General features: G+C 41.1%; 1 protein-coding gene across 1 annotated transcript in view; it reads left to right on the top strand.

Moving 5' to 3' along the window:
* Positions 1-24121, top strand: part of trrap (transformation/transcription domain associated protein) — a 74601-nt gene that overhangs the window by 34822 nt on the left and 15658 nt on the right. The window contains 17 exon segments of the mRNA XM_062964168.1: positions 29-175; positions 1914-2127; positions 3543-3668; positions 5479-5625; positions 6783-6985; positions 7098-7219; positions 9918-10131; positions 12398-12577; positions 13339-13485; positions 14198-14317; positions 15763-16053; positions 16177-16314; positions 18139-18251; positions 18419-18554; positions 20195-20386; positions 22908-23103; positions 23222-23487. Of these exon segments, the coding sequence (XP_062820238.1) occupies positions 29-175; positions 1914-2127; positions 3543-3668; positions 5479-5625; positions 6783-6985; positions 7098-7219; positions 9918-10131; positions 12398-12577; positions 13339-13485; positions 14198-14317; positions 15763-16053; positions 16177-16314; positions 18139-18251; positions 18419-18554; positions 20195-20386; positions 22908-23103; positions 23222-23487 (2952 nt within the window).

The following is a 24121-nucleotide window of genomic DNA, read 5'->3' as shown; positions in this document are numbered from 1 at the left end:
TTGCTGCCTGGTTCTGGTTCATCGCTAGGTAAACGACAACTCGAACACGGCTGGCTCTCCGGGAGAACTGCTTTCCCGGCGCTGCGTCAACCTCCTGAAGACGGCTCTGCGTCCAGACATGTGGCCCAAATCGGAGCTCAAACTGCAGTGGTTTGATAAGCTTTTAATGACTGTGGTAAGTCGCAGGAAACTTTTTCGGCATCAAGGCGACGAGGCAGCGCAATTAAGGGCTTAATGAATTCCTTCGGGCCTTTTACGGGTTGTCATGTCACACTGCATGTGTTGATTCATTTTTTAAACATGTGCTAATACTGCGAACATCGGTGTTGAAGGAAGCCGTGTGTTGGCAGAAGACTCGAAATGTCACGTTAGCCTTCTTAATTGCCAGTTTAATTTGGTGCCGTGACTTGGAAAACGTTTGGTCTGATGGAATTGATTTTGCGTCCCGAATAATTACTCGCGCCCTTCTCTTGACATCGGGTTTGGGCGGAAAGCGTCAACCGATGGGAATTGGAGTTGAATGATTGCATTGAAACATTGATGAGATGTTGATCTATTATGCAAGTTGGGTTTTTATTTAAAAGAGAAATGGTCCAAGGGAGGGCTTTCGGTGCCTCATCCTCTCACTTGATAATATCAGAATATGGTGATTGAGATTCAGTTCTTGTTGTAGTCTGGCAAGCGTCGGAGGATTTTTCTGAATGTCCAGAGGATGAGGGGGGTGATGGGTTCCAAAATGAGGCATCTTTGTGTGTTTTGGATTCTTCTGCATGTTCTCAGGCAACAGGGGAAAGTGAAAGTACCATTTCCCTTGAGAAAAGGCCTTGGGAAGACAAGGAGGTTTCAAGGGAGTGTAGATTAGACCTGAGAACGTAGGGTGTGAAAAGCAGGCAAACGAAATATTCCCAGAGGAGTCGAGATAAGACCTTGAGGTCCAGATGTGTTGGGCATGATGTCATGGGTGCCTTGGCGGGCTTAAATTAAGTGGTTTGGCTTCAGACCTTTGAGAGGAGACAATGTTGCGAATACGGTTTTGGATTCTTGATACCGATACTCACTCGTCCTGTTTAATTGATGTGTTGACCATCGTTTGGCTCCTGCTGGGTTGAATTACTGTGGCTGACAGTCTTTGACTCTCAGTAGTCATGTGCGTAAAGGTAAAGCAGACATAATGGAGTTTCCAGAACAGAGAACATTGCCATGTTCCAGATCAAAACAGGGTGATGACACCTTGAGTTGGTTTCGGTGCCACCTCCGACAACCAACTTATTAGTATTATTTATTTATTTACAGTATTTATATTTATCTACAAGGGGACTCAGGGCAGATCACAATGCACATATACATTCCAAACATTCAATGCCATTAGACAATACGACATATATAGACAGACACAGAGGCAATTTGACATTTTCCAGCTTCCGGCTTCATGAGGGTATGCTCAATTCCGGCCACAGGGGGAGCTGTTGCTTCACCGTCCACTTGTGACACCGAATTCTTGATGGTAGTACTTCCTCATTCCTATCCACATGCTGCTGGAAGGTTTTATGATGTTGTAGATTAGTTAAATTAGCCTCCCCTCATAAAGTGGTACCTAAATTTTTTACTTGACAGATGCAACTGTCTTTCGAGTTGCTTAGGTCAACAGCGAGCTAGGCTATTTTTAATGGTCGGGCGCTCAATCCGACCTGGGCTTTAAACTCTCGATCAGTAGTGATTTATTGCAGCTGGCTACTAACCAGCTGCGCCACAGCTCGGCCATCTTGTTTTTGTTGTTGTTGTGGGAGTTGAAGTCCAAAACACCTGGAGGGAAGGCCAAAGTTGGCTCATGTCTGTTATATTTGGAGGAAAGAGAGCGGGAGGAGGGCCATGTGCTTGCCTGCTCCTCCTCAAGGCCCTTTTCCTCCTTCCAGGAGCAGCCCAACCAGGCCAACTTTGCCAATATCTGCACCGGCCTGGAAGTCCTCAGCTTCCTCCTGACCGTCTTGCAGTCTCCGGCGATTCTGAGCAGCTTCAAGCCCTTGCAGCGCGGAATCGCCTCTTGCATGACGTGCGGGAACACCAAGGTCCTGAGAGCCGTCCACACTTTGCTGTCGCGCCTGATGAGCAACTTCCCGACAGAACCAAGTACGTCTTTGTTGCGCGATCCTTGCTTCCCCCGATCCCTTTTTCCTCTCGATCCCGGATAAGAGGGTGGAAATACCCGGAACTGCCATCTTGTCCTTCGTGTTGGTATGCAGAAATAATTTTTTTGAACTTGCACTTTCCACCCCAATTAAAAGAAAAAGTTGAAACAAGTCATCTTGAGGAATACATCATTATCCGGCGGCATAAAAACTTAATAACCTGTGTCAGTTATTACTTTGGCTCAAGAAGGACGTGTTGTAAATGTAATGTCTTTTGCAATTACCATTTTTCTGCTTTGAAAGCACAGGTTTTTTTTTTCTTCCAGTTGTTGAACATGGCTCTTTTAATAAGACAAGAAAGGGAAACTGGGTGGAAAGGCAAGCTTTGAGGTAATAAGAGGGAAGCCGAAGGCCAGAGTTCTGTTCTACTTTACTCGAAAGTAAACCCATTCTCCTTTATGAGGCTTGCTTCACGGGATACATGCATAAGATTATAACTCACCTTAGAATGCAGAATTCCCCATTGCTTGCGATTTCGTATGTCTCGTCCTTAAATGGGATGGAGATATGGAACAAGTCAAAAATTTCGGGTCAATTTCGCTACTAAACTGTGATTACAAATTATTTGCAGAAATTTTGGCAAATAGATTAAAATCAATCCTAGCTAGAGTTCTAATAATAATAATAATAATAATAATAATAATTCTATTTTTGTACCCCGCCACCATCTCCCCAGAGGGACTCGGGGCGGCTCACAGATATAAAACAAGCATACAGTGATATCAAATACAAATATCAAATACAAAAACACACAAATGAATTTAAAAGGCATAAAAAAATTACAGTCATTGTAAAACACATGAAAAACACAGCAATAAAAACATAAAATGAGCTGGGCAAAGTGCACTGACTGAAACTTGTAAACAAGAAGGAAGTTAAGGCGCTACAAGGTCATGGGAAGAACCTTAAACATGAAATATCTACATGAAGATCAGGGAGGCTTTAGTTAAACCAGAATGTAAGGACAGTTTTAAACACATTAGAAGAACAAGATCCCAATGGAGAAGTTGCGCCGTGATTTCTAGACGCAGAGAAAGCTTTTGACAATGTTCACTGGGAATTTATAGAAAAGGAACTGGCTAGCTATGGAGTGTGAGTGATTTAAAAATTCGGTTGGTGCCATCTGTTCAAAAAAATAAATAAATCTAAATTAAGGATAAATGGCCAAATGTCAAACTAAAGAGAGATACAAAAAGAGATTTCGCATGTCAAATGGAGTGACTGTGCCTTCGACAACACATCATGGGATCATTTGTCTGAGCCCTGTGGGCAGTTCATGGATTTCCGGAACGAAGAAGGACAGCAGAACTCAATGTTTCCGGTTCGGTCTTCATCCTTGTTCCCTTTGCGCTGTAGGTACCTCGAGCGTTGCCTCCAAGTACGAAGAACTCGAGTGTCTTTACGCGGCCGTCGGGAAGGTTATTTACGAAGGACTTACTAATTATGAGAAAGCAACGAATGCCAACCCTTCTCAACTTTTTGGTAAGTTTCCAGAGTTTGACTCCTCGCACCATAGCAGCTTTGCTCCTCCCAGTTCATTGTATTTCTGCACACGTCATGTAGATCATGTGTTCTCTCCGTCCTGCGCATTTGCCAATCCGTGTTTTATTATTTTGGGGCCGAAGGGCCAGGCTTTCTTTGGCTTTCGCTGTTCTGCCGGAGGAGGTTGCGCTGAGACGGTGAAACCGTTTGGCAAGTTGGGCCCACGTCAGGCTCGCTCGCCACGGAATTGCTTCTGTCAATAACACCGGGCTTGAAATTGCAGTGGCTCCGAGCGGCGGCCGCCTTAAATGACAAATGTCCTTCACCATCCCGGCCTGTGATCTGTGCAGACAGGTGTAATTTCACTTTGGGAATTGCCTATTTGTCAGGTGTCAGGCGGTGCTCTAGGGCACCCTAAGCAAGAAAGATCCTCCTTATCATTTGTCCAGGTTGTTGTTTGTTTATTCCCCTCGGAGTCACCAAAGACCCTGAGCCCAAAATTCACACAGCCCAACCTCTTAAGAAGATGCAAAACGCCGAGTGCCCTTCTTTATAGAGACGGCAACGAGAGCAAGAGTCCTGGGAAAAAAGTCCATTGTTTATATTCCCTAAGCTACCCAAAGCAGAATGCTAAATCACTCAGGGTATTTGGGGGCACGAGTGGGTTCTGGCTGTTTAGTAACAACTTTGAAGGAGAAGAATTAAGGAGCCCAGCTCTGCTTGACCTGGCTGACCAACTGGACTCGCTTCCTGAATTGCAATTTTCCATGGCTTTCCATGGGACCCTCATTGCTGACGCCCCCCCCCCCCCCTTCTGCCCCATCACTCAATACACAGGAACCCTATAGCTCTTGAATGTCATTTTGCTTTCTTGCTTTAGAAAAAGGCTAATTAATGTTTCCATCCCTGGAAATGTGAGTGTTGGCAGTTCTCTGAGAGTGCTTGTTATGAAGATGATGATGATGATGTATTATTATTTATTATTATTTATTATTAATGACATTTATATCTCGCCCTTCTCACCCCGAAGGGGACTCAGGGTGGTTTACAAGTATATATACATACAATATATTATATTACACGACTATATTGCAATATTATTAGTAATATTGCATGTAATATAAATATACAATTATAATCGTGAATATATTTATTATTACACTAGCTGTGCCCGGCCACACGTTGCTGTGGCGAAGTATGGTGGTATGGGAAATAGAGTATTGAGGAATTGGTGGTAATTAAGGTAAAGGGTCCCCTGGGCTGAGTGGGTTGCTAGGAGACCAAGTGAGCGGAGCTTAGCAGCAATTGGATAAAAACAATTATTCCTCTCCCTCTAATTAGGACTTTATTTTTCTTTTCTTTTTGTTGTATCAACCTAGAGGAATGGATGAGGGTTTGTGCTGTCAATTTTCGAGGTTGTGGGGTGTTTACTTTTGTTGTTTTGTCCGCTGCCATGATGCCATCACTCTTTTATATATATAGATTGTATTACATCATAATATTATTATTAATATTACATGTACAGTAGAGTCTCACTTATCCAACATTCGCTTATCCAACGTTCTGGAGTATCCAACGCATTTTTGTAGTCAATGTTTTCAATACATCGTGATATTTTGTTGCTAAATTAGTAAATAAAGTAATTGATCTCCAACGAATTTGCAGCACTTTATTCTGTTATCTTGAGCTTTTCCTGCTGCAGTAAAAGGAAGACATTGCCGGCGTCTTCTTAACGGGACAGCGACATGTTCTGCAACAGCCGCCTGTCACGCACTCCTTTATTTTGCTTTGTTTTCCATGCTCGTCGCAGGCACCTTGATGATTTTGAAGTCGGCCTGCAGCAACAACCCCAGCTACATCGACAGGTTGATTTCGGTCTTCATGAGGTCCCTCCAGAAGATGGTGCGGGAACACTTGAACCAGCAGTCGCAAGCCGGGACTCCCGAAGCAAACACAGGTAACTCCGCCCTGTTGCCTCCGCTGCCGCCATGTTTCCAAGGTGGAATTGTCTGGTGTGTTGTTGTGTGGCTTCCAGGCTATATGGCTGTGTTTCGCCTACATGCGTGGCCAATGGCATCCTCAGAAATTCTGTTGAGGGGGTTCCAATATAATAATAATAATAATAATAATAATAATAATAATAATAATAATAATAATAATAATTATTATTATTATTATTATTATTATTATTATAATCTGCCAACTGCAAAAGGCCACCCTGTTGAGATCTGCGCGCATCATACGAAAATACATCACACAGTCCTAGACACTTGAGAAGTATTCGACTTGTGATTTTGTGAAATAAAATCCAGCATATCTATCTTGTTTGCTGTGTCATACAATAACTGCAAAAGGCCACCCTACTGGGACTGCGCGCATCATCTGAAAATACATCACACAGTCCTAGACACTTGGGAAGTGTTCGACTTGTGATTTTGTGATACGAAATCCAGCATATCTATCTTGTTTGCTACATCATAAAATAATAATAATAATAATAATAATAATAATAATAATAATAATAATAATAATAACTTTATTTTTATACCCTGCCTCTATCTTCCCAAAGGAGACTCATGGTGGCTTACATGGGGCCAAGCCCGAATTAAAACAATAGGAATAGAAAACACAATAATAGACAAGAGAAATGCACAATTATACAAATTTAAACATTACCCAATAAAAATAAATGACAAGAACTAATAAAAACATGGATTAAAACGGAGAGATTGTAAAAGTAGACTGGATAAAGTGCACCATATAAATATTGTAAACACGAGGTAACTGATAAAGTGCTGCAAATTCTTGGAAGTGCAAATTGGGATGGGAGTGTCAAGTTGATATAGACACAGGGTTTGTTTCTGTCTCTGTTCTATGTAAAGGCATTTTATGTTTGCCTTATATGTGTAATATGATCCGCCCTGAGTCCCCTTCGGGGTGAGAAAGAAGGGCGGGATATAAATACTGTAAATAAATAAATTAAAAAATGCAAACAGGTACAAAAATGGTCACGGATACAGGATTGTTATGGGGATGCACACAAAGTTGGAATAATGTCCAACTTGTTCATGAGCAGGTGATGCGCATAATGGTGTGTTCCGCTTCCCTCCGCAGCTGGCACGAGTGAACTGGTGATGCTGAGCTTGGATTTGGTGAAAACCCGCCTGGCGGTGATGAGCATGGAAATGAGGAAGAACTTCATCCAAGCCATCCTGACCTCGCTCATTGAGAAATCCAACGACGCCAAAATCCTCCGGGCTGTGGTGAAGATCGTGGAAGAGTGGGTGAAGAACAACTCCTCCTTGGCTGCGAACCAGGTGAGCTTGGGCTCTACTGTCTTCTGTGCCAGCCTGGGCCAGCTTGGGTCTCCTCTCTTTGACAAATCCTGACAAAGCCAACCCTGTTGCCCTTTTCTCCCTCTCCCGACAGACGCCCACCCTCCGAGAGAAGTCCATTCTGCTGGTGAAGATGATGACCTACATGGAGAAACGTTTCCCGGAGGACCTTGAATTAAACGCCCAGTTCTTAGACCTTGTTAACTATGTCTACAGGTAAAATTACAGCAATTAATCACCTGGTTCTGCTTCCCGGTTCATAATTTGTGCCGTGTATGAACTCAATGCCTCGCCATCCATCTTTGAGAGCTCATCTAAGGGCACGGGGCCGAAATCACAAGGTCTCGGCAAACGCCTTGACTGGCATTGTGCCTTTCTTCCTCTTTTCAGACCCCCACGTCGATCTCTTCATTCATTCTCCGCACCCGTCATATCGCAGCCCATTTTCCGACTGCCAGAATTATACAGCACGTGCCATAAATAATAATGGATTGCCGAAGTTAATGTTTTCCATTTTCTAATAGTTTGCTAAATTGGATTTTTTTTTTTGGGTAATTGGTTAAATCCACTTCTTTGTTTGTCCTTAATGGAGTTCTTTAAAAACCCCTAATTGCTCTTTCACAAATGCTTGATGGGCTGGATTTCTCTCCCTATCGCGTGGTGCAAAAATGTGGAGAGCGTTTCACAGTTCTAAACATGTTCTGTGTATTTTAATATGGGTTTTATAGAAATGCATTTTAAGCATGCTTGGGACCAGAAGTGTTGCAGTCCCTGTAATTGCAGATACAGACAGACATCATGAGAGACCTTGGATATTCTTATTTATCAGGTGTTTTGGACTTCAGCTCCTAGAATATAATGGGCTGGAGTTACACATAAACAATGTCCCTGTTCCGACTTAAGAACAAACCTACAGAACCCATCGTGTTCGCCCCTTGAGGATTTCCTGTGTTTTATATACATACCCTGAAGGTCATATTATTATTATTATTATTATTATTATTATTATTATTATTATTATTATTATTATATTTATAATCCACTTTGAACCATCAGGAAGCCCCAGTGCTTTTCTGCACCAATTTCGAATTTTGGAACATTTCAGATTTTGGAATTCTAGTGAGAGACATTTAGCCTGTCCTTAGACATGTCTGTATATTAAGACCAGCCGTCGTTCTCAAAAGCTCCCTTCAGTAGATGCCGAAGGTGGGACACGAGTCTGTTTGACTTGCAAAGCGAGTACTTTTCCTCTTTGCAGAAGCCCTTCTCTATAAAGCATATAACAAACCTATTTATTTGCCTCTCATTGAATCAGGCCACCGATGTATTGCTTGCTCAGACTGAACAGGCTGTCTCTCCAGGGCCTCCGAACAAGATGTTTTCTTGTCGCCTCCGATTATTTTGAGTGAAGCTGCTAGAAATGTTCCTATAAGGTCCTTTGTATCACAAACATTCCTTTTATGCATGCCTAGATTTCGGGATTCTTATTGAGCCACGTGATGTTGATATAGACACAAGTCCTGCAAAGTTCTTCTCATGATAATTGCGCTTTTCTTGATCAGAGAAGTCGAGCATTCCTTGTCCAGCATTTCAAATTATTATTATTATTATTATTATTATTATTATTATTATTATTATTGGCACAAAGACAGAGTATGACACAGTAAACTTATTATTATTATTATTATTATTATTATTATTATTATTATTGGCACAAAGAGTATGACACAGTAAACTTATTATTATTATTGGCACAAAGACAGAGTATGACACAGTAAACTTATTATTATTATTATTATTGGCACAAAGACAAGAGTATGACACAGTAAACTTATTATTATTATTATTATTATTATTATTATTATTATTGGCACAAAGAGAAGAGTATGACACAGTAAACTTATTATTATTATTATTATTATTATTATTATTATTGGCACAAAGAGAAGAGTATGACACAGTAAACTTATTATTATTATTATTATTATTATTATTATTATTATTATTATTATTATTGGCACAAAGACAGTATGACACAGTAAACTTATTATTATTATTATTATTACAGTAGAGTCTCACTTATCCAAGACTCGCTTATTATTATTTATTATTATTTATTAGCAACATTTATATCCCGCCCTTCTCACCCCGAAGGGGACTCAGGGCGGTTTACAAGTATATATACATACAAAATATTATATTATATGACTATATTGCAATATTATTAGTAATATTGCATGTAATATAAATATACAATTATAATAGTGAATTATAATTATTATTACATTGTATTACATCATAATATTATTAATATTACATGTATATACAATATATTATAATTATCCAAGGTTCTGGATTATCCAATGCATTTTTGTAGTCAATGTTTTCAATATATCGTGATATTTTGGTGCTAAATTAGAAATCCAGTAATTACAACATAACATTACTGCGTAGTGAACTACTTTTTCTGTCAAATTTGTTGTATAACATGATGATTTGGTGTTTAATTTGTAAAATCATAACCTAATTTGATGTTTAATAGGCTTTTCCTTAATCCCTCCTTATTATCCAAGATATTCGCTTATCCAAGCTTCTGCCGGCCCGTTTAGCTTGGATAAGTGAGACTCTACTGTGTTATTATTTATACCCCACTTGGTCTCTCCCAAAGGAGACTCAAAGTAGCTTAACATAAAAGCATTGACATACAAATTAAATTATCATGATTATATTATTCATGTATTTATTTCTCCTTTCGGTGATGTAACCTTGAAGCCTGTCACCTTATCAATACTTCTTTTTCCCCCCGACCTCCTCCTATGCCTTGCATCCAGTTGTTTCCCAGTCGTCGTTTTCAAAAGCCTTCTCTACATTCTCTGAACTATCATTTCAGGTCAATGTGTTTCTTCCTTTGTAGGGATGAAAGCCTTTCCGGGAGCGAGCTGACGGCGAAGCTGGAGCCGGCCTTCCTGTCGGGGCTTCGGTGTGCTCAGCCTCTCATCAGAGCCAAATTCTTCGAGGTTTTCGACAATTCCATGAAGCGCCGCGTCTACGAGCGCCTGCTTTACATCACCTGCTCCCAGAACTGGGAGGCAATGGGAAACCATTTTTGGATCAAGCAGTGCATCGAGGTAGGGCTGCCATCAATACCTTTAAGCACTAAAAAGGTTCTTTTATTTCACTCACAATGAGACAGAGTAAACCGCAGAGCAATACAGAGAAGGCTGGGTTGTTGTGTGTTTTCCAGGCTGTATGGCCATGTTCTAGAAGTATTCTCTCCTGACGTTTCGCCCACATCTATGGCAGGCATCCTCAGAGGTGAAGGCTGTTTCTTTCTGACCAGAAAGGAAGATCTTTCCCCTGGTCGTTCCTTGGCAACGGAAGATAAGGAACTGGAAGGGAAAGATCTTTTCCCTGGGAAGTCACTTGAAATCAGTAGGAGTGTGAGACTCAGTCTGCGGGAGGAAGGAGTCAGATTGTGGAGGTCTCAGAGACTTAGACATCCTTGAAACAGGGCAGATGTCAAAAGCATGACTTCATGGCCTGTGGACCTTAAATTACAGTGTTGTTTACTGAAAGGGTTAGAGCAGGCAACGCTGCTGTGTTACTGTGTAAAACTTGGGTCTTGTTCTTGTATCACATTAAGTCTATGTCTAAAATCATTGGGAAGGTCTTGTGCTCATGTCCATGGATTTATGTTTTGGAAGTACGAGGGCTATCCACAAAGTAGGTTACATTTTGGAATTAAAAATGAACAAAGTATAGGAGAAAACATTTCTCATATGCAGTTGAAAGCCACACTCAAATACCACTTCTCAACATAGTCGCCATTCAAATCTAGGCACTTATCATAGCGATGAATGAGCTTGGCAACTCCTTCCCCACAAAACTCTGCCTCTTGCTTCCTCAACCACTTGTTTCCAACAATGGGAGCGTGGCTGGCAACACAGTGTTTTGGCGATGCTGCGCAGCTGCGGGAAGGGGAGACCGGCTGGTTGAGGACGCAAGTGGCAGAGTTTTGTGGGGAAGGAGTTGCCAAGCTCATTCATTGCTATGATGAGTGCCTAGATTTGAATGGTGACTATGTTGAGAAGAGGTATTTGGGTCTGGCTTTCAACTGCATATGGTAAATGTTTTCTCCTATACTTTGTTCATTTTTAATTCCAAAACGTAACCTACTTTGGGGATAACCCTCATAGTTCCTATGTTCCTGTTTATGGATTTATGCCTGTGTTTTGCTTCCTGGTTACTCAGCACTGTTACTCCTTCGAGAGTCGAATGGTGATTTGACATTGACTGATAGGATCCGCAGTCTTGAGATTTGCAGCAATCCATGATATTTGGTTGGGAGACACACAACATTTTCAGAAGCAACGTGTGCGCTTTTGCGACATCTCAGTGCATGCCAGATTTCCTTGTTTGTCTCGTCTTCGTTGACAACCTCCGCCTATATATATATATATATATATATATATATATATATATATATATATTCACTGTAGCAGAGGCATCTGTGTCGAACGATGAAGGATAAATCAAGTTAATAAGGCGGAAGGTTAAGGCTTACAGGAATACAAAGCGCTTCCTGATTGAAGATAAAATAACACGCAGGCAATACATAACCCAGAGCGCTCGCTTGCTGCGTGAATACCGAACAGTTCCTTAAGCACTAAACAAGGAGCCAAATGGGAAGCAATTACTTTTATGCAGCAGCCCGGCTACCCCCGTCCTCTCCGAAGAAGCAGCGTGAATAATCCCGGGGGAGGCGTTTGGAAAGCCTTCCGCTTTTGGAAACCCCTAATTCCATGCAATCGAAATATAGTTACAGCCGAGCACTCAAAACTTGGATATTACAGTCCAGCGACCCAATGGGCTCAGGGGTCAAAGGTTCACAACTGCAAACAGATTAAATAGTTTTATTTGATATGTTAATTGGGCTTTTTTATATCGGGCTATGATGTTTTAACTTATTACGTATTGTGGCCGGATGTAATTAGTATGAATTTTGTATGTTGTACACCGCTTTGAATCCCACCCACGGGAGAAAAGCGGGATAGAAATAAACAAATTAATAATAATAATAATAATTAATAAACGGATTGAGCTAATAAATGGGTTTGTGCAATTCAGCTGGAGGGCCATTTGTTTTTGATATCCGAATTACGTTGGGCACCCAGATCCAGATCCTACTACTAATTAAACTCAGGGCGACATGCAATGTAAGATGGCTTTTGTGAGCCCATTCGACTCTATTATTCTTCGTCTCCATGGGATTTTGTTTTGGGGAGGACGTGTCTTTCCAATGAAAATGGAAGAAAGTAGAAAGCGCTCATGATGTTCATCTTGAAAACGAATAGGTCTAACAAGGTTTTTTTTATTTTGTCTGAAAATAAATAGCTTCTGTTGGCTGTGTGTGAACGAAACACAACCATCGGGACCAGTTGCCAAGGCGCCATGCTGCCGTCCATCACGAACGTGATCAACCTTGCGGATAGTCACGACCGGGCCGCGTTTGCAATGGTGACCCACGTCAAGCAAGAGCCCCGCGAAAGAGAAAACAGCGAGTCCAAGGAAGAGGTAACAATTTCTGAGACTAGTATTGCATCCTATGATCGTTGGTCCTCCAGATTGGCAGGGTTAATGCTTGCGGATTTGATTTGATACATGGTTATGTGCCCAAGCTTTTGATGAGTAAATGACAAAGTTGACATGGCCTGATTTAAGAATGAAGCATGAGGATCTCGGATGAATGGAATTAATTATATATATGTTTTTAAGGTTTTTATAATGTGTTTTAACAATGTTATTAATGGATCTGTTTATATTGTTTTGTTTTTATGATTGCAGTTTGGGCATTAAATTTTGCCAGTTGTTGTAAGCCGCCCTGAGTCCCCTCGGGTGAGAAGGGCGGGGTATAAATGTTGTAAATAAATAAATAAATAAATAGTTTATATTTGTTTATTATATTTATTGATACCCCGAAGTAGACTCAGAGCAGCTTAATATAAAAGCATTAGCATATAATTTAAAATATACAGATATACGGATGGGAAAAGAAATTCAATCCTGTATAATATCAAGATATACTGAAGGAAGTAAAATTAAAAAATGAGGATAATATTACTATAAAATTTGTATCAATAGTCACATAAATGTGCATTAAAAATATATTCGTATGTACATAAAAATATCTGCAAATTAACAAGCTGGATTCTCTCTTGGGATAGCAGACCAGAAGGTCCACTTGCCAAGCAGATAATGCTCCATATTTTAGGTACTTGAGGTACTATCCCTTTTGGGTATTTTGTAAACCCTTTTGTCGCTTCTCTCCTCCGAAGGACGTGGAGATCGACATCGAGCTGGCTCCGGGGGACCAGGCGAGCACCCCCAAGACCAAGGAGCTTTCCGAGAAGGACATCGGCAACCAGCTGCACATGCTGACCAACCGGCACGACAAATTCCTGGACTCCCTGCGAGAAGTGAAGGTGAGTTTTGGCTTCTTGTGTTTTCTCGGCAACACTTATTCAGAGGAGATTCGTAGATAGTTTTTCCTTGAGTCTGAGAGAGTGTGACATTGCAAAGGGTTTGCATCAGCCAGTGTCCCTTACTGATGACCTAGGTGGCTATATAAGAAAGATGAACGGATCCATCTTTCTCTCTCCTGTGTGACTCAGTCCGAGTATCTGCGTTGTTGCTTGTGACTATCTGATGACTCTTGATAGTTTGCAAGTACAAAGAAAGTGGGTCTGTGTATCCTAATTATGAATTTGTATATATTGCATCGACGAAGATGAAAGCTTCTGCATATTTTGGATGAAAACCTGAATCCATGAGTTTACTAAACTGTGTGGATAATGCTGTTTACATTGTATTGTTTTGGGCGTGGCCCCATGTAAGCCGCCCCGAGTCCCCGTTGGGGAGATGGTGGCGGGGTATAAATAAAGTTTTATTATTATTATTATTATTATAAGGTCAGGTGCTGGCAGTTGGACTCTGCTGATAGACAGGCAGAAGCATATTTTTCTGCGAAAGGACTTTGTTGTATTTTGCTTGCTTCTGGGATGCTAGCTATCCAGAACTCAGCGGCTTAGTGAGGTTGCGATTTGGAAAGAAGGTGAGTGCTAGATGTCAGTGAATGGGATTGACATTTCAGGTGCCTAACGGGGTTGCTGGCTTTCTTCCTTCCTTCCTTGCCAGACGGGTGCGCTGCTGAGTGCCTTTGTGCAGCTCTGCCACATCTCCACCCCGTTGGCCGAGAAGACCTGGATCCAGCTGTTCTCCAGGTTGTGGAAGATCTTGTCCGATAGGCAGCAGCATGTAAGTGTGTGACCTTTTTAGACAACATCAAAACAACTCCAAAGGAACTCCATGAGCAGTGACGTCACAATATTTAGATGCAGATCTTTGTAGTCCTTTATGCTTTTCCAGCGGTGCTCCTACACTGTTGTAATAACAACAACAATAATACTCTATATACTCAAGTATAAGCCTAGTTTTTCAGCCTTTTTTAAAGACTGAAAAAGCCCCCCTCGGCTTATACTCGGGTGAGGGTCCTGATTGGCTTATATTTGGGTCAGCTTATACTCGAGAATATATGGTCCATTTATTATTTTTATTATTGTTGCTACTATTACATTTATTTTACTCTATTTTTATTATTATTATTACTACAATTATTATTTCACTCTGATCTTATTATTATTATTACATTTATTATTTTAATCTATTTATTACATGTATTATTTTCCTGTATTATTATTATTATTATTACATGTATTATTTTACTCTTATTATTATTAAAAGGATACATAAGTACATTTACATTGAAGAAGATGAGAATAATGATTTGATCAGAGTTGGACAATCTTATCTTAAATTTGAGCTTGATGTAAATATTCAAAAACATTTAACCTACTGATGCCTCAATTAGTGTAATTTTATTGGTACAGTAGAGTCTCACTTATCCAAGCCTCGCTTATCCAAGCCTCTGGATAATCCAAGCCATTTTTGTAGTCAATGTTTTCAATATATTGTGATATTTTGGTGCTGAATTCGTAAATACAGTAATTACTACATAACATTACTGCGTATTGAACTACTTTTTCTGTCCAATTTGTTGTTAAACATGATGTTTTGGTGCTTAATTTGTAAAATAATAACCTAATTTGATGTTTAATAGGCTTTTCCTTAATCCCTCCTTATTATCCAAGATATTCGCTTATCCAAGCTTCTGCCGGCCCGTTTATGTTGGATAAGTGAGACTCTACTGTATTACATTTATTTTACTCTATTATTATTATTATTATTATTACATGTATTATTTTAATCTATTTATTACATGTATTATTTTCCTGTATTATTATTATTATTATTATTATTATTATTACATGTATTATTTTACTCTTATTATTATTAAAAGGATACATAAGCACATTTACATTGAAGAAGATGAGAATAATGATTTGATCAGAGTTGGACAATCTTATCTTAAATTTGAGCTTGATGTAAACATTCAAAAACATTGAACCTACTGATGCCTCAATTAATGTAATTTTATTGGTATCTGTTTTTATTTCTGAAATTTACCATCCTCGGCTTATACTGGAGTCAATGTTTTCCCAGTTTTTTTTTGTGGTAAAATTAGGTGCCTCGGCTTATATTCGGGTCGGCTTATACTCGAGTATATACGGTAATAATACGCCGAGCATGATGTTTGTGGCTGTGCCTTGGAGGTGATGGCAATGTCCCCGTCCTTCCGGCAGGCGCTGGCGGGGGAGATCAGCCCGTTCCTGTGCAGCGGGAGCCACCAGGCGCAGCGCGACTGCCAGCCGAGCGCGCTGAACTGCTTTGTGGAGGGCCTGTCGCAGTGCGTGCCGCCCATCCCCATCCGGCCCTGCGTGCTCAAGTACCTGGGCAAGACCCACAACCTCTGGTTCCGCTCCACGCTCATGCTGGAGCACCAGGCCTTCGAGAAGGGCCTCAGCCTCCAGATCAAGCCCAAGCAGAGCGCCGCCGAGTTCTACGAGCAGGAGAGCATCACCCCGCCCCAGCAGGTGCGCCTTCCGAAACGCCCAGCCCGTGCGCGGGCCTTCCCTTCCACTTTCCAAGCCTCCTTTCCAACTCCGATCCTGCCTGTCTTCCTCCTCCCCTTAGTATTTCCCTTTTCTCTCTCCCAGGAGATCCTCGACTCCCTGGCGGAGCTGTACTCCTTGCTGCAGGAGGAGGACATGTGGGCCGGCCTCTGGCAGAAGCGCTGCAAGTTCCCAGAGACGGCGACTGCCATTGCTTACGAACAGCATGGCTTCTTTGAACAGGTAGCCCTTCAGATAGATATGGAACTTCAGATATGGAACTCACTGCCCATTGAGATTAGGCAAGCTCCCACTCTGTTAGCTTTTAAAAAAGATTTAAAAACATGGCTCTTCCGCTGTGCTTTTGGAGAGTAACTGTTTTTATTCTTCTTTTGCGCCTCTCCAACATCCTTCCTCTAGTTGGTTCCACTTTCGTATATCCCTGCTCCCCGTGGTCTCCATTCCCTTTATCTTTCTCACCCGAGTTTTAATTTTTGTATTCATGCGGCCGGCCCTGTTTTTACTGTTTTGTGATTTGCGTTGTAGTGTATATTGTATATTATTATTTACTGTATCGTTTATTGCTCTATATCAGGGGTCCCCAAACTAAGGCCCGGGGGCCGGATGCGGCCCTCCAAGGTTATTTACCTGGCCCCCGCCCTCATTTATAATATAATACTTTATATCAGTTTTAATAATATAATATATTGTATATACATATGATATTGATAATAATATAATCATTTTATACAATATAATATTAATAATAATACCATATAATAATATTAATTATATGTTATATATTACATATAATATTACAGTATAGTGGTATAATTCAATATAGTAATGTATAATTCTGATATTGTGCTATGCTAATAATATATTGTATGTACATACAGCTGCTCTGAGTTCACTTCAGAGTGAGAACGGTGGGATATAAATGTAGTAAATAAATGTAGTAAATGAATAAATAAATAATTTTGGACTTAGGCTTGCCCAAAGTCTGAAATGACTTGAAGACACACAACAACAACAACAATCCTAATTAACCTGACTATCTCATTGGCCAGAAGCAGACCCACACTTCCTATTCAAATCCTGATAGGTTTATGTTGGTTAAAATTATTTTTATTTTTAAATATTGTATTGGTTTTTCATTGTTATTGCTGTTGTTTTGCACTATAAATAAGATATGTGCAGTGTGCATAGGATTTTTTTTTAAATGATAATTTGGCCCCTCAACAGTCTGAAGGATGGTGGACCGGCCCTCTGCTTTAAAAGTTTGAGGACCCCTACTCTATATTATGTTGTATTTATACTTGTTATATTGTCTTGCTCTGGGCATGGCCCCATGTAAGCTGCCCCGAGTCCCCGCCGGGGAGATGGTGGCGGGGTATAAATAAAGTTTTATTATTATTATTATTATTATTATTATTATTATTATTATTATTATTATTATTATTATTATAGAGAATCGTGGCATCTAGAGTTGGAAGGGACCTCTAAAGGCCATCTAGTCCAAAACCCTTCTTTCTTCCATGCAGGAAAAGTGCAGCCAATTTAATTCAAGGCTCTCCCCCCCCCTCCCCCAATAGCTTAGGTGCTTAGTAGAGTCCACCCAGATTGCTTTGGTGTTTTTGGAAAAAAGGTCCAAAAACGTGACCAAACCAGGTGAAAGTAGTATGTAGGACTTCCAAGGCACCGACGGCCCATGTGGATAGAGTTCTGCTATCGTCTTCGTAGGATAATATCCAAGGTTCAACTCCAGCTGCCATCATCATAGGATAGCAGATGCTGCTTGTGTTTCTCTCCTTCATCTTGGAAGCCATATCAGTGATTGAGGGCTCCACATTCTCAGCCTCACCCACATTTGTGCTGAAGAACGGAGTGTGAGGCTGTGTTTGCATGAGAGTAAAAGCCATCCTTGGTTTTCTCCCCTTGGAACAGATGATGGCTTCTATCAATGGGAGTCTTGTGTCTGCTCAGGCCTTAGCCTTTCAGCTGGCAAAGTAATGATAGAGTGTCCTTTGGCTACTGGAAAAATGACCTTTCTTCCATTTCCTCCAGGCTCAGGAGACTTACGAAAAAGCCATGGAGAAAGCCAAGAAGGAGCACGACAGAAACAATGCTTCCCCTGCTATTTTCCCTGAGTATCAACTTTGGGAGGACCACTGGATTCGGTACGTTGATTAGTCTGATGCGCTGCTGAATGATGGACAGCGATTATTAGATAGATAGATTGGAGGAGAAGGATTGGAGGAGAAGGGGTCCCATGGGTCTCTTGCATTGTGCGGACTGCATCCCTTTACTTGAAAATAGCTCTTCATTGACTATTTTTGTTTCCAAGGTGCTCCAAAGAGTTGAACCAGTGGGAAGCGCTGACCGAGTACGGGCAGTCGAAGGGCCACATCAACCCCTACCTGGTCCTGGAGTGTGCCTGGCGCGTCTCCAACTGGACGGCCGTGAAGGAGGCCTTGGTGCAGGTGAGCGCGCCTCCTTCTCGCTCTGGAGGCCAGTCCACATTCCACTCGCGGTTGTTCAGGATCCAGCCGTTCAAAGCCCTGCCGCTCGCCTCGACTTCCTTGTGACGGAGCGAGCATCTGGCTTCTCGGGCCACCGAGGCGTTGCTCTCTCCGTGTGGGATTCTTAGGCTTCGTCACAGCAATTTCTTCGAGAGGAAGAAATGCTGATGGAGCATCTGCACGCCTAACACGGACAAACGACTAATCACTCCTGCCTTTTTGTCTGGGGAACTTTTCCAGCTGAGGAGACGAAAAGGGAAGGCAACGAAGGATAGAGAAAGACGCCACAGTCCCCCAGGCACTTGAAAACACAGCCAGGCAATTGAACAATAGGAAGAGATTTAGAGCCTTCGTTTTGCGGGGATTCGGTGAAGGCCAAAAAGAAATCGCATTTTCCATTTGGCCCAATCATGTTCAACTTAGGTCCATTCTGCATATTTTAGTGCAGGGATCCTCAAGCTTTTTAAGCCCAGGGCCTGTTCACGGTCACTCAGACGGTTGCAGAGGCAGACTATAATTTGGAAACGGCTTTGAGCCGATGGGGAGTTTTCTTGGGAAACTAGATTAGGTCTGAGAAGGGAAGGAGTGAAACATAGACATTCTCAGAGAATCCAAGATAAGACCTTGAAGGCCAGGGGTGTTCAGAATGATCTCATGGGCACCTGGACGGGCTTAAATTAGGTGGATAATAATAATAATAATAATAATAATAACAACAACAACAACAACAACAACTTTATTTTTATACCCCGCCTCTATCTCCCCAAAGGGGACTCAGGGCGGCTTACATGGGGCCAAGCCTGAATAAAAACAATAGCAATATAAAACACAACAATAGACAAAAGACATGCACAATTATAAAAATTTAAACATTAGCCAATAAAAACAAATGACAAGAACTAATAAAAACATGGATTAAAACAGAGAGGTTGTAAAAGTAGACTGGGTGAAGTGCACCATATAAATATTGTAAACACGAGGTGACTGATAAAAGTGCTGCAAATTCTTGCAAGTGCAAATTGGGATGGGAGTAGACCCTGCTGTCCCATATCAAGTTCACAAAGGTAAAAAGAATTCTTAAAATTCTTAAAATTTTATATAATGTGATTTTATTTTGTAATGGTACCTGTTTTATATGAACTTTTGTAGATTGTTTTATATGAATTTTTGTTTTTACATTATTTTTAGGCATTGAATTTTTGCCTATTTACTGTGAGCCGCTTTGAGTCTCCTCGGAGAGAAAGGCGGGGTAAAAGTGATGTAAATAAATAAATAAATAAATAAAAAAGTGCTTTGGGCTTCAAGCTCTCAAGAGGAGAGAATGTTGTTATAAGGAGGGCTATCCTATATCTGCTCTCAAAGCTTATGATTCAACTTTCCTGTTCTGGTTCATGCCTTTGTTCCTTGGAGGGTTTGCCTTGAAAAAAGCTCCTGTTTCCTTGTTTATGGATTTGTGTTTGAAGGACTGCTGTGGATTTTGGTTCTTAGCTAGTACTACTGGACCCTGGTGTGGTGCTGGGTGAAAAGGCGTTTCAGTGCTAGAGTGCAACAAAAGCAAAGCGTGACCGGGACTCATTCCTGTTTCTGTTTTGCTTCTCGAGGTGGAGCTGAGCTGCCCCAAGGAGATGGCCTGGAAGGTGAACATGTACCGGGGCTTCTTGGCCATCTGCCACCCAGAAGAGCAGCAGCTGAACTTCATTGAGCGCCTGGTGGAGATGGCCAGCGGGTTGGCCATCCGCGAATGGCGGAGGCTCCCCCAGGTGGTCTCCCACGTCCACACGCCCCTCCTACAGGTGAGTGGGGCCCAGACCCTTCCTGCCGTCTTCTTTATAGTCCTTTGTATTCAACAACAAAATAGAAAAAGACCCAAACAATTCCACCTCGACTCCATAGTATGGACTTTCTGCTTTATAATGTTGTGATTGTATTTTGGTTTAGAGACTTTTTTGAAGCATTTAATATATTTTGAATCTCTATCATCCTTGTTTGTACATTGAATGTTCTATAGCATATATAGGAAATACTGTCTTATAGTTTATATTATTAGATTACATTTCTGGTTATAGTGGCCTCTTGCCTTTGCATTTCGGGGAATCCCTTCTCTGTATTGTGAAATTTTGGTCTTCATGTTAATTCTCGTTGCAACAGCCTTGGGCCAATGGGGAGTTTTCTCGGGAAACTAGATTAGGTCCGAGAAGGAAAGGAGTGAAAAAAACCACGCTTCGGAAACAAAGCCTTTTTTTCTCCCAATTTTTCGGTTGTTTTCCTCCCAGTCCTTCCCAGAGTGGATTGGAGAGAGAGAAACTAGGTAAGAAACGTAATACTTCTTGCTCTGCTTTGGTGTGTGTTCTTTCGTTCACGCCTTCATGTCGGAAACTTTCCTGCACATCCTTATTATCAAATTGCTGAAACAGGCAGTGAATGACGAAAGTTACCAACGCAGCAATGGAGCTCCTCGGCAGTAATTACTTCCCTCCCACCCCATATCAGATAGTGAGTGATTAAATACCTGCTAGGAAATTAAATTTACATGATGAATGGGGAGTCGGATGAAGGTGAAGCTGTGGTGAAAGCTGATACTGTGGTGATTACTGTGGGCCGGGAAGAAAGGACATTGCTTTGCCTGACTCGCTTTCCAGGGATTTGCATGGAAGCAAAGGTGTGGACGCTGTTTCTGCTGGCGTCTGAAAGCATACCTCGGTTTCTATTGAAGTCTCTAAGCATACTGTCTCTAAAATGGAGTCTGAGTCCTAAACAAGCCCAGATCTGATCACATGGTCCACATCCCCTCCCACAACATAGAGTTAAGGAAAAGTGCAAACCAATACACACATACACAATACAGTATGCAGTCTGAATTACTGTATATACTCGAGTATAAGCCTAGTTTTTCAGCCCTTTTTTTAAGACTGAAAAAGCCCCCCTTGGCTTATACTTGGGTGAGGGTCCTAGTTGGCTTATATTTGGGTCAGCTTATACTTGAGAATATATGGTACATTTATTATTTTTCTCTATTATTATGGGCATTAGTACATTTATTATTTTTCTCTATTATTGTTGCTACTATTACATTTATTTTACTCTATTTTTATTATTATTATTAATACATTTATTATTTCACTATGATCTTATTATTATTATTGCACTTATTATTTTCCTGTATTTATTATTACTTGTATTATTTTCCTGTATTTATTATTATTATTATTTCATGTAATATTTTAATCTATTATTATTAAAAGGATACATAAGTACATTTACTTTGAAGAAGATGAGAATAATGATTTGATCAGAGTTGGACACTTACTATTACAGTAGAGTCTCACTTATCCAACATAAACAGGCTGGCAGAATGTTGGATAAGCGAATATGTTAGATAATAAGGGATTAAGTAAAAGCCTATTAAACATCAAATTAGGTTATGATTTTAAAAATTAAGCACCAAAACATCATGTTATACAACAAATTTGACAGAAAAAGTAGTTCAATACGCAGTAATGCTATGTAGTAATTACTGTATTTACGAATTTAGCACCAAAATATCACGATGTATTGGAAATATTGACTACAAAAATGCGTTGGATAATCCAGAACGTTGGATAAGCGAGACTCTACTGTACATTTATTTTACTCTATTTTTATTATTATTATTAATACATTTATTATTTCACTCTGATCTTATTATTATTATATTGCATTTATTATTTTACTCTATTTATTATTACTTGTACTATTTTCCTGTATTTATTATTATTACATGTATTATTTTACTCGATTATTATTAAAAGGATACATGAGCACATTTACTCTGAAGAAGATGAGAATAACGATTTGATCAGAGTTGGACAGTCTTATCTTAAATTTGAGCTTTATGTAAATATTCAAAAACATTTAACCTACTGATGCCTCAATTAATGTAATTTTATTGGTATCTATTTTTATTTCTGATATTTCCCACCCTCGGCTTATACTGGAGTCAATGTTTTCCCAGTTTTTTTGTGGTAAAATTAGGTGCCTCGGCTTATATTCAGGTCGGCTTATACGGTATATACATAATGGATAACTAGCATAGAAAGCTTGAAGAAGGTTGCCGTTTCCAACACAGTCTGACTATTTTATTTCTTACCTCATGTACAGAGGAGGAGTTGCTTAAAGCTATGGACAATGCAGTTGCTGTTGCCCGCTTTTGGTCTAAAACTATTTAGTTGTTTTGTGATTTCCTCTATTTTTTTCATCATTTTTAAAATGTGTTTGTTATGCAATGCTTTGACACGAAATAAATAAATATTTTATTTCTAACCTCCCTCCTCTCAGGCAGCACAACAGATCATTGAACTCCAAGAAGCCGCCCAGATCAACGCGGGGCTGCAGCCGGCCAACCTGGGCCGCAACAACAGCCTGCACGACATGAAGACGGTGGTGAAGACCTGGCGGAACCGGCTGCCCATCGTCTCGGACGACCTGTCCCACTGGAGCAGCATTTTCATGTGGCGGCAGCATCACTACCAGGGTGAGAGCGAGAATGGCCAAAGGACAAGGACATGTGAAGACATCATCTCTCCCTCCGGTGAGTAAAACCTTTACTCCCCTTCCTTCCTTCCTGTCTGTCTGTCTGTCTGTCTTCCCAGCCATCGTGGGTGCGTACCACAACAGCTCTCAGCACGATCCCAGTTCCAACAACGCCATGCTGGGGGTCCATGCTTCGGCCTCGGCCATCATCCAGTACGGGAAGATCGCCCGGAAGCAAGGCCTGGTCAACGTGGCCCTCGACATCCTGACTCGCATCCACACCATCCCAACGGTCCCGATCGTGGATTGCTTCCAGAAGATCCGGCAGCAAGTCAAGTGCTACCTGCAGCTGGCCGGAGTCCTGGGCAAAAACGAATGCATGCAGGTGAGGCTTCTTTGTTGCTTACAGGTTTCATTGCCTTTTCTTGTACTAGAGCTTTAAGATCTGCCGGGGAGGCCCTGCTCTCGGTCCCACCAATTGGCTTGCGATGGTGGTGGGACTGAGAGCAGGACCTCCACGGCTGATCCTAATGCTCTAACTGGCTCATAAAAGGTGTTGCTTTGTACAGGTAAGCTGGAGCGGAACCAGCTTACCTGGGATTTTCAGGCCAAAGCCACCACTTTGAATTGTGCTCGGTAGGTAGCAGACTGGCCGCCAGTGGATCTGTCTCAATAGGGGGCTTGTGTGCTCCCTATATACGTATAGGTAAAGGAAAGGTTTTCCCCTGACGTTGAGTCTAGTTGTGTCCGACTCCATTTCTAAGCTGAAGAGCCGGTGTTGTCCGTAGACACCTCCAAGGTCATGTAGCACCATTACCTTCCTGTCAGAGCAGTACCTATTGATCTACTCACATTTGCATGTCCGTAGACACTTCCAAGGTCATGTGGCCATGGGCATGACTATGAAGCACCGGCACCTTCCTGCCAGAGCAGTACCTATTGATCTACTCACATTTGCATGTTTTTTAATGGCATGTTTTATATTGTATTTGATGGTCTGGATTTTGTGTATTTGTTTG

The sequence above is a fragment of the Anolis carolinensis genome, unplaced genomic scaffold, assembly GCF_035594765.1.
Source record: "Anolis carolinensis isolate JA03-04 unplaced genomic scaffold, rAnoCar3.1.pri scaffold_13, whole genome shotgun sequence".
NCBI lineage: Eukaryota > Metazoa > Chordata > Lepidosauria > Squamata > Dactyloidae > Anolis > Anolis carolinensis.
Note: the sequence above shows the minus strand (reverse complement) of the source record. Positions and strands in the feature narration are given on the sequence as shown.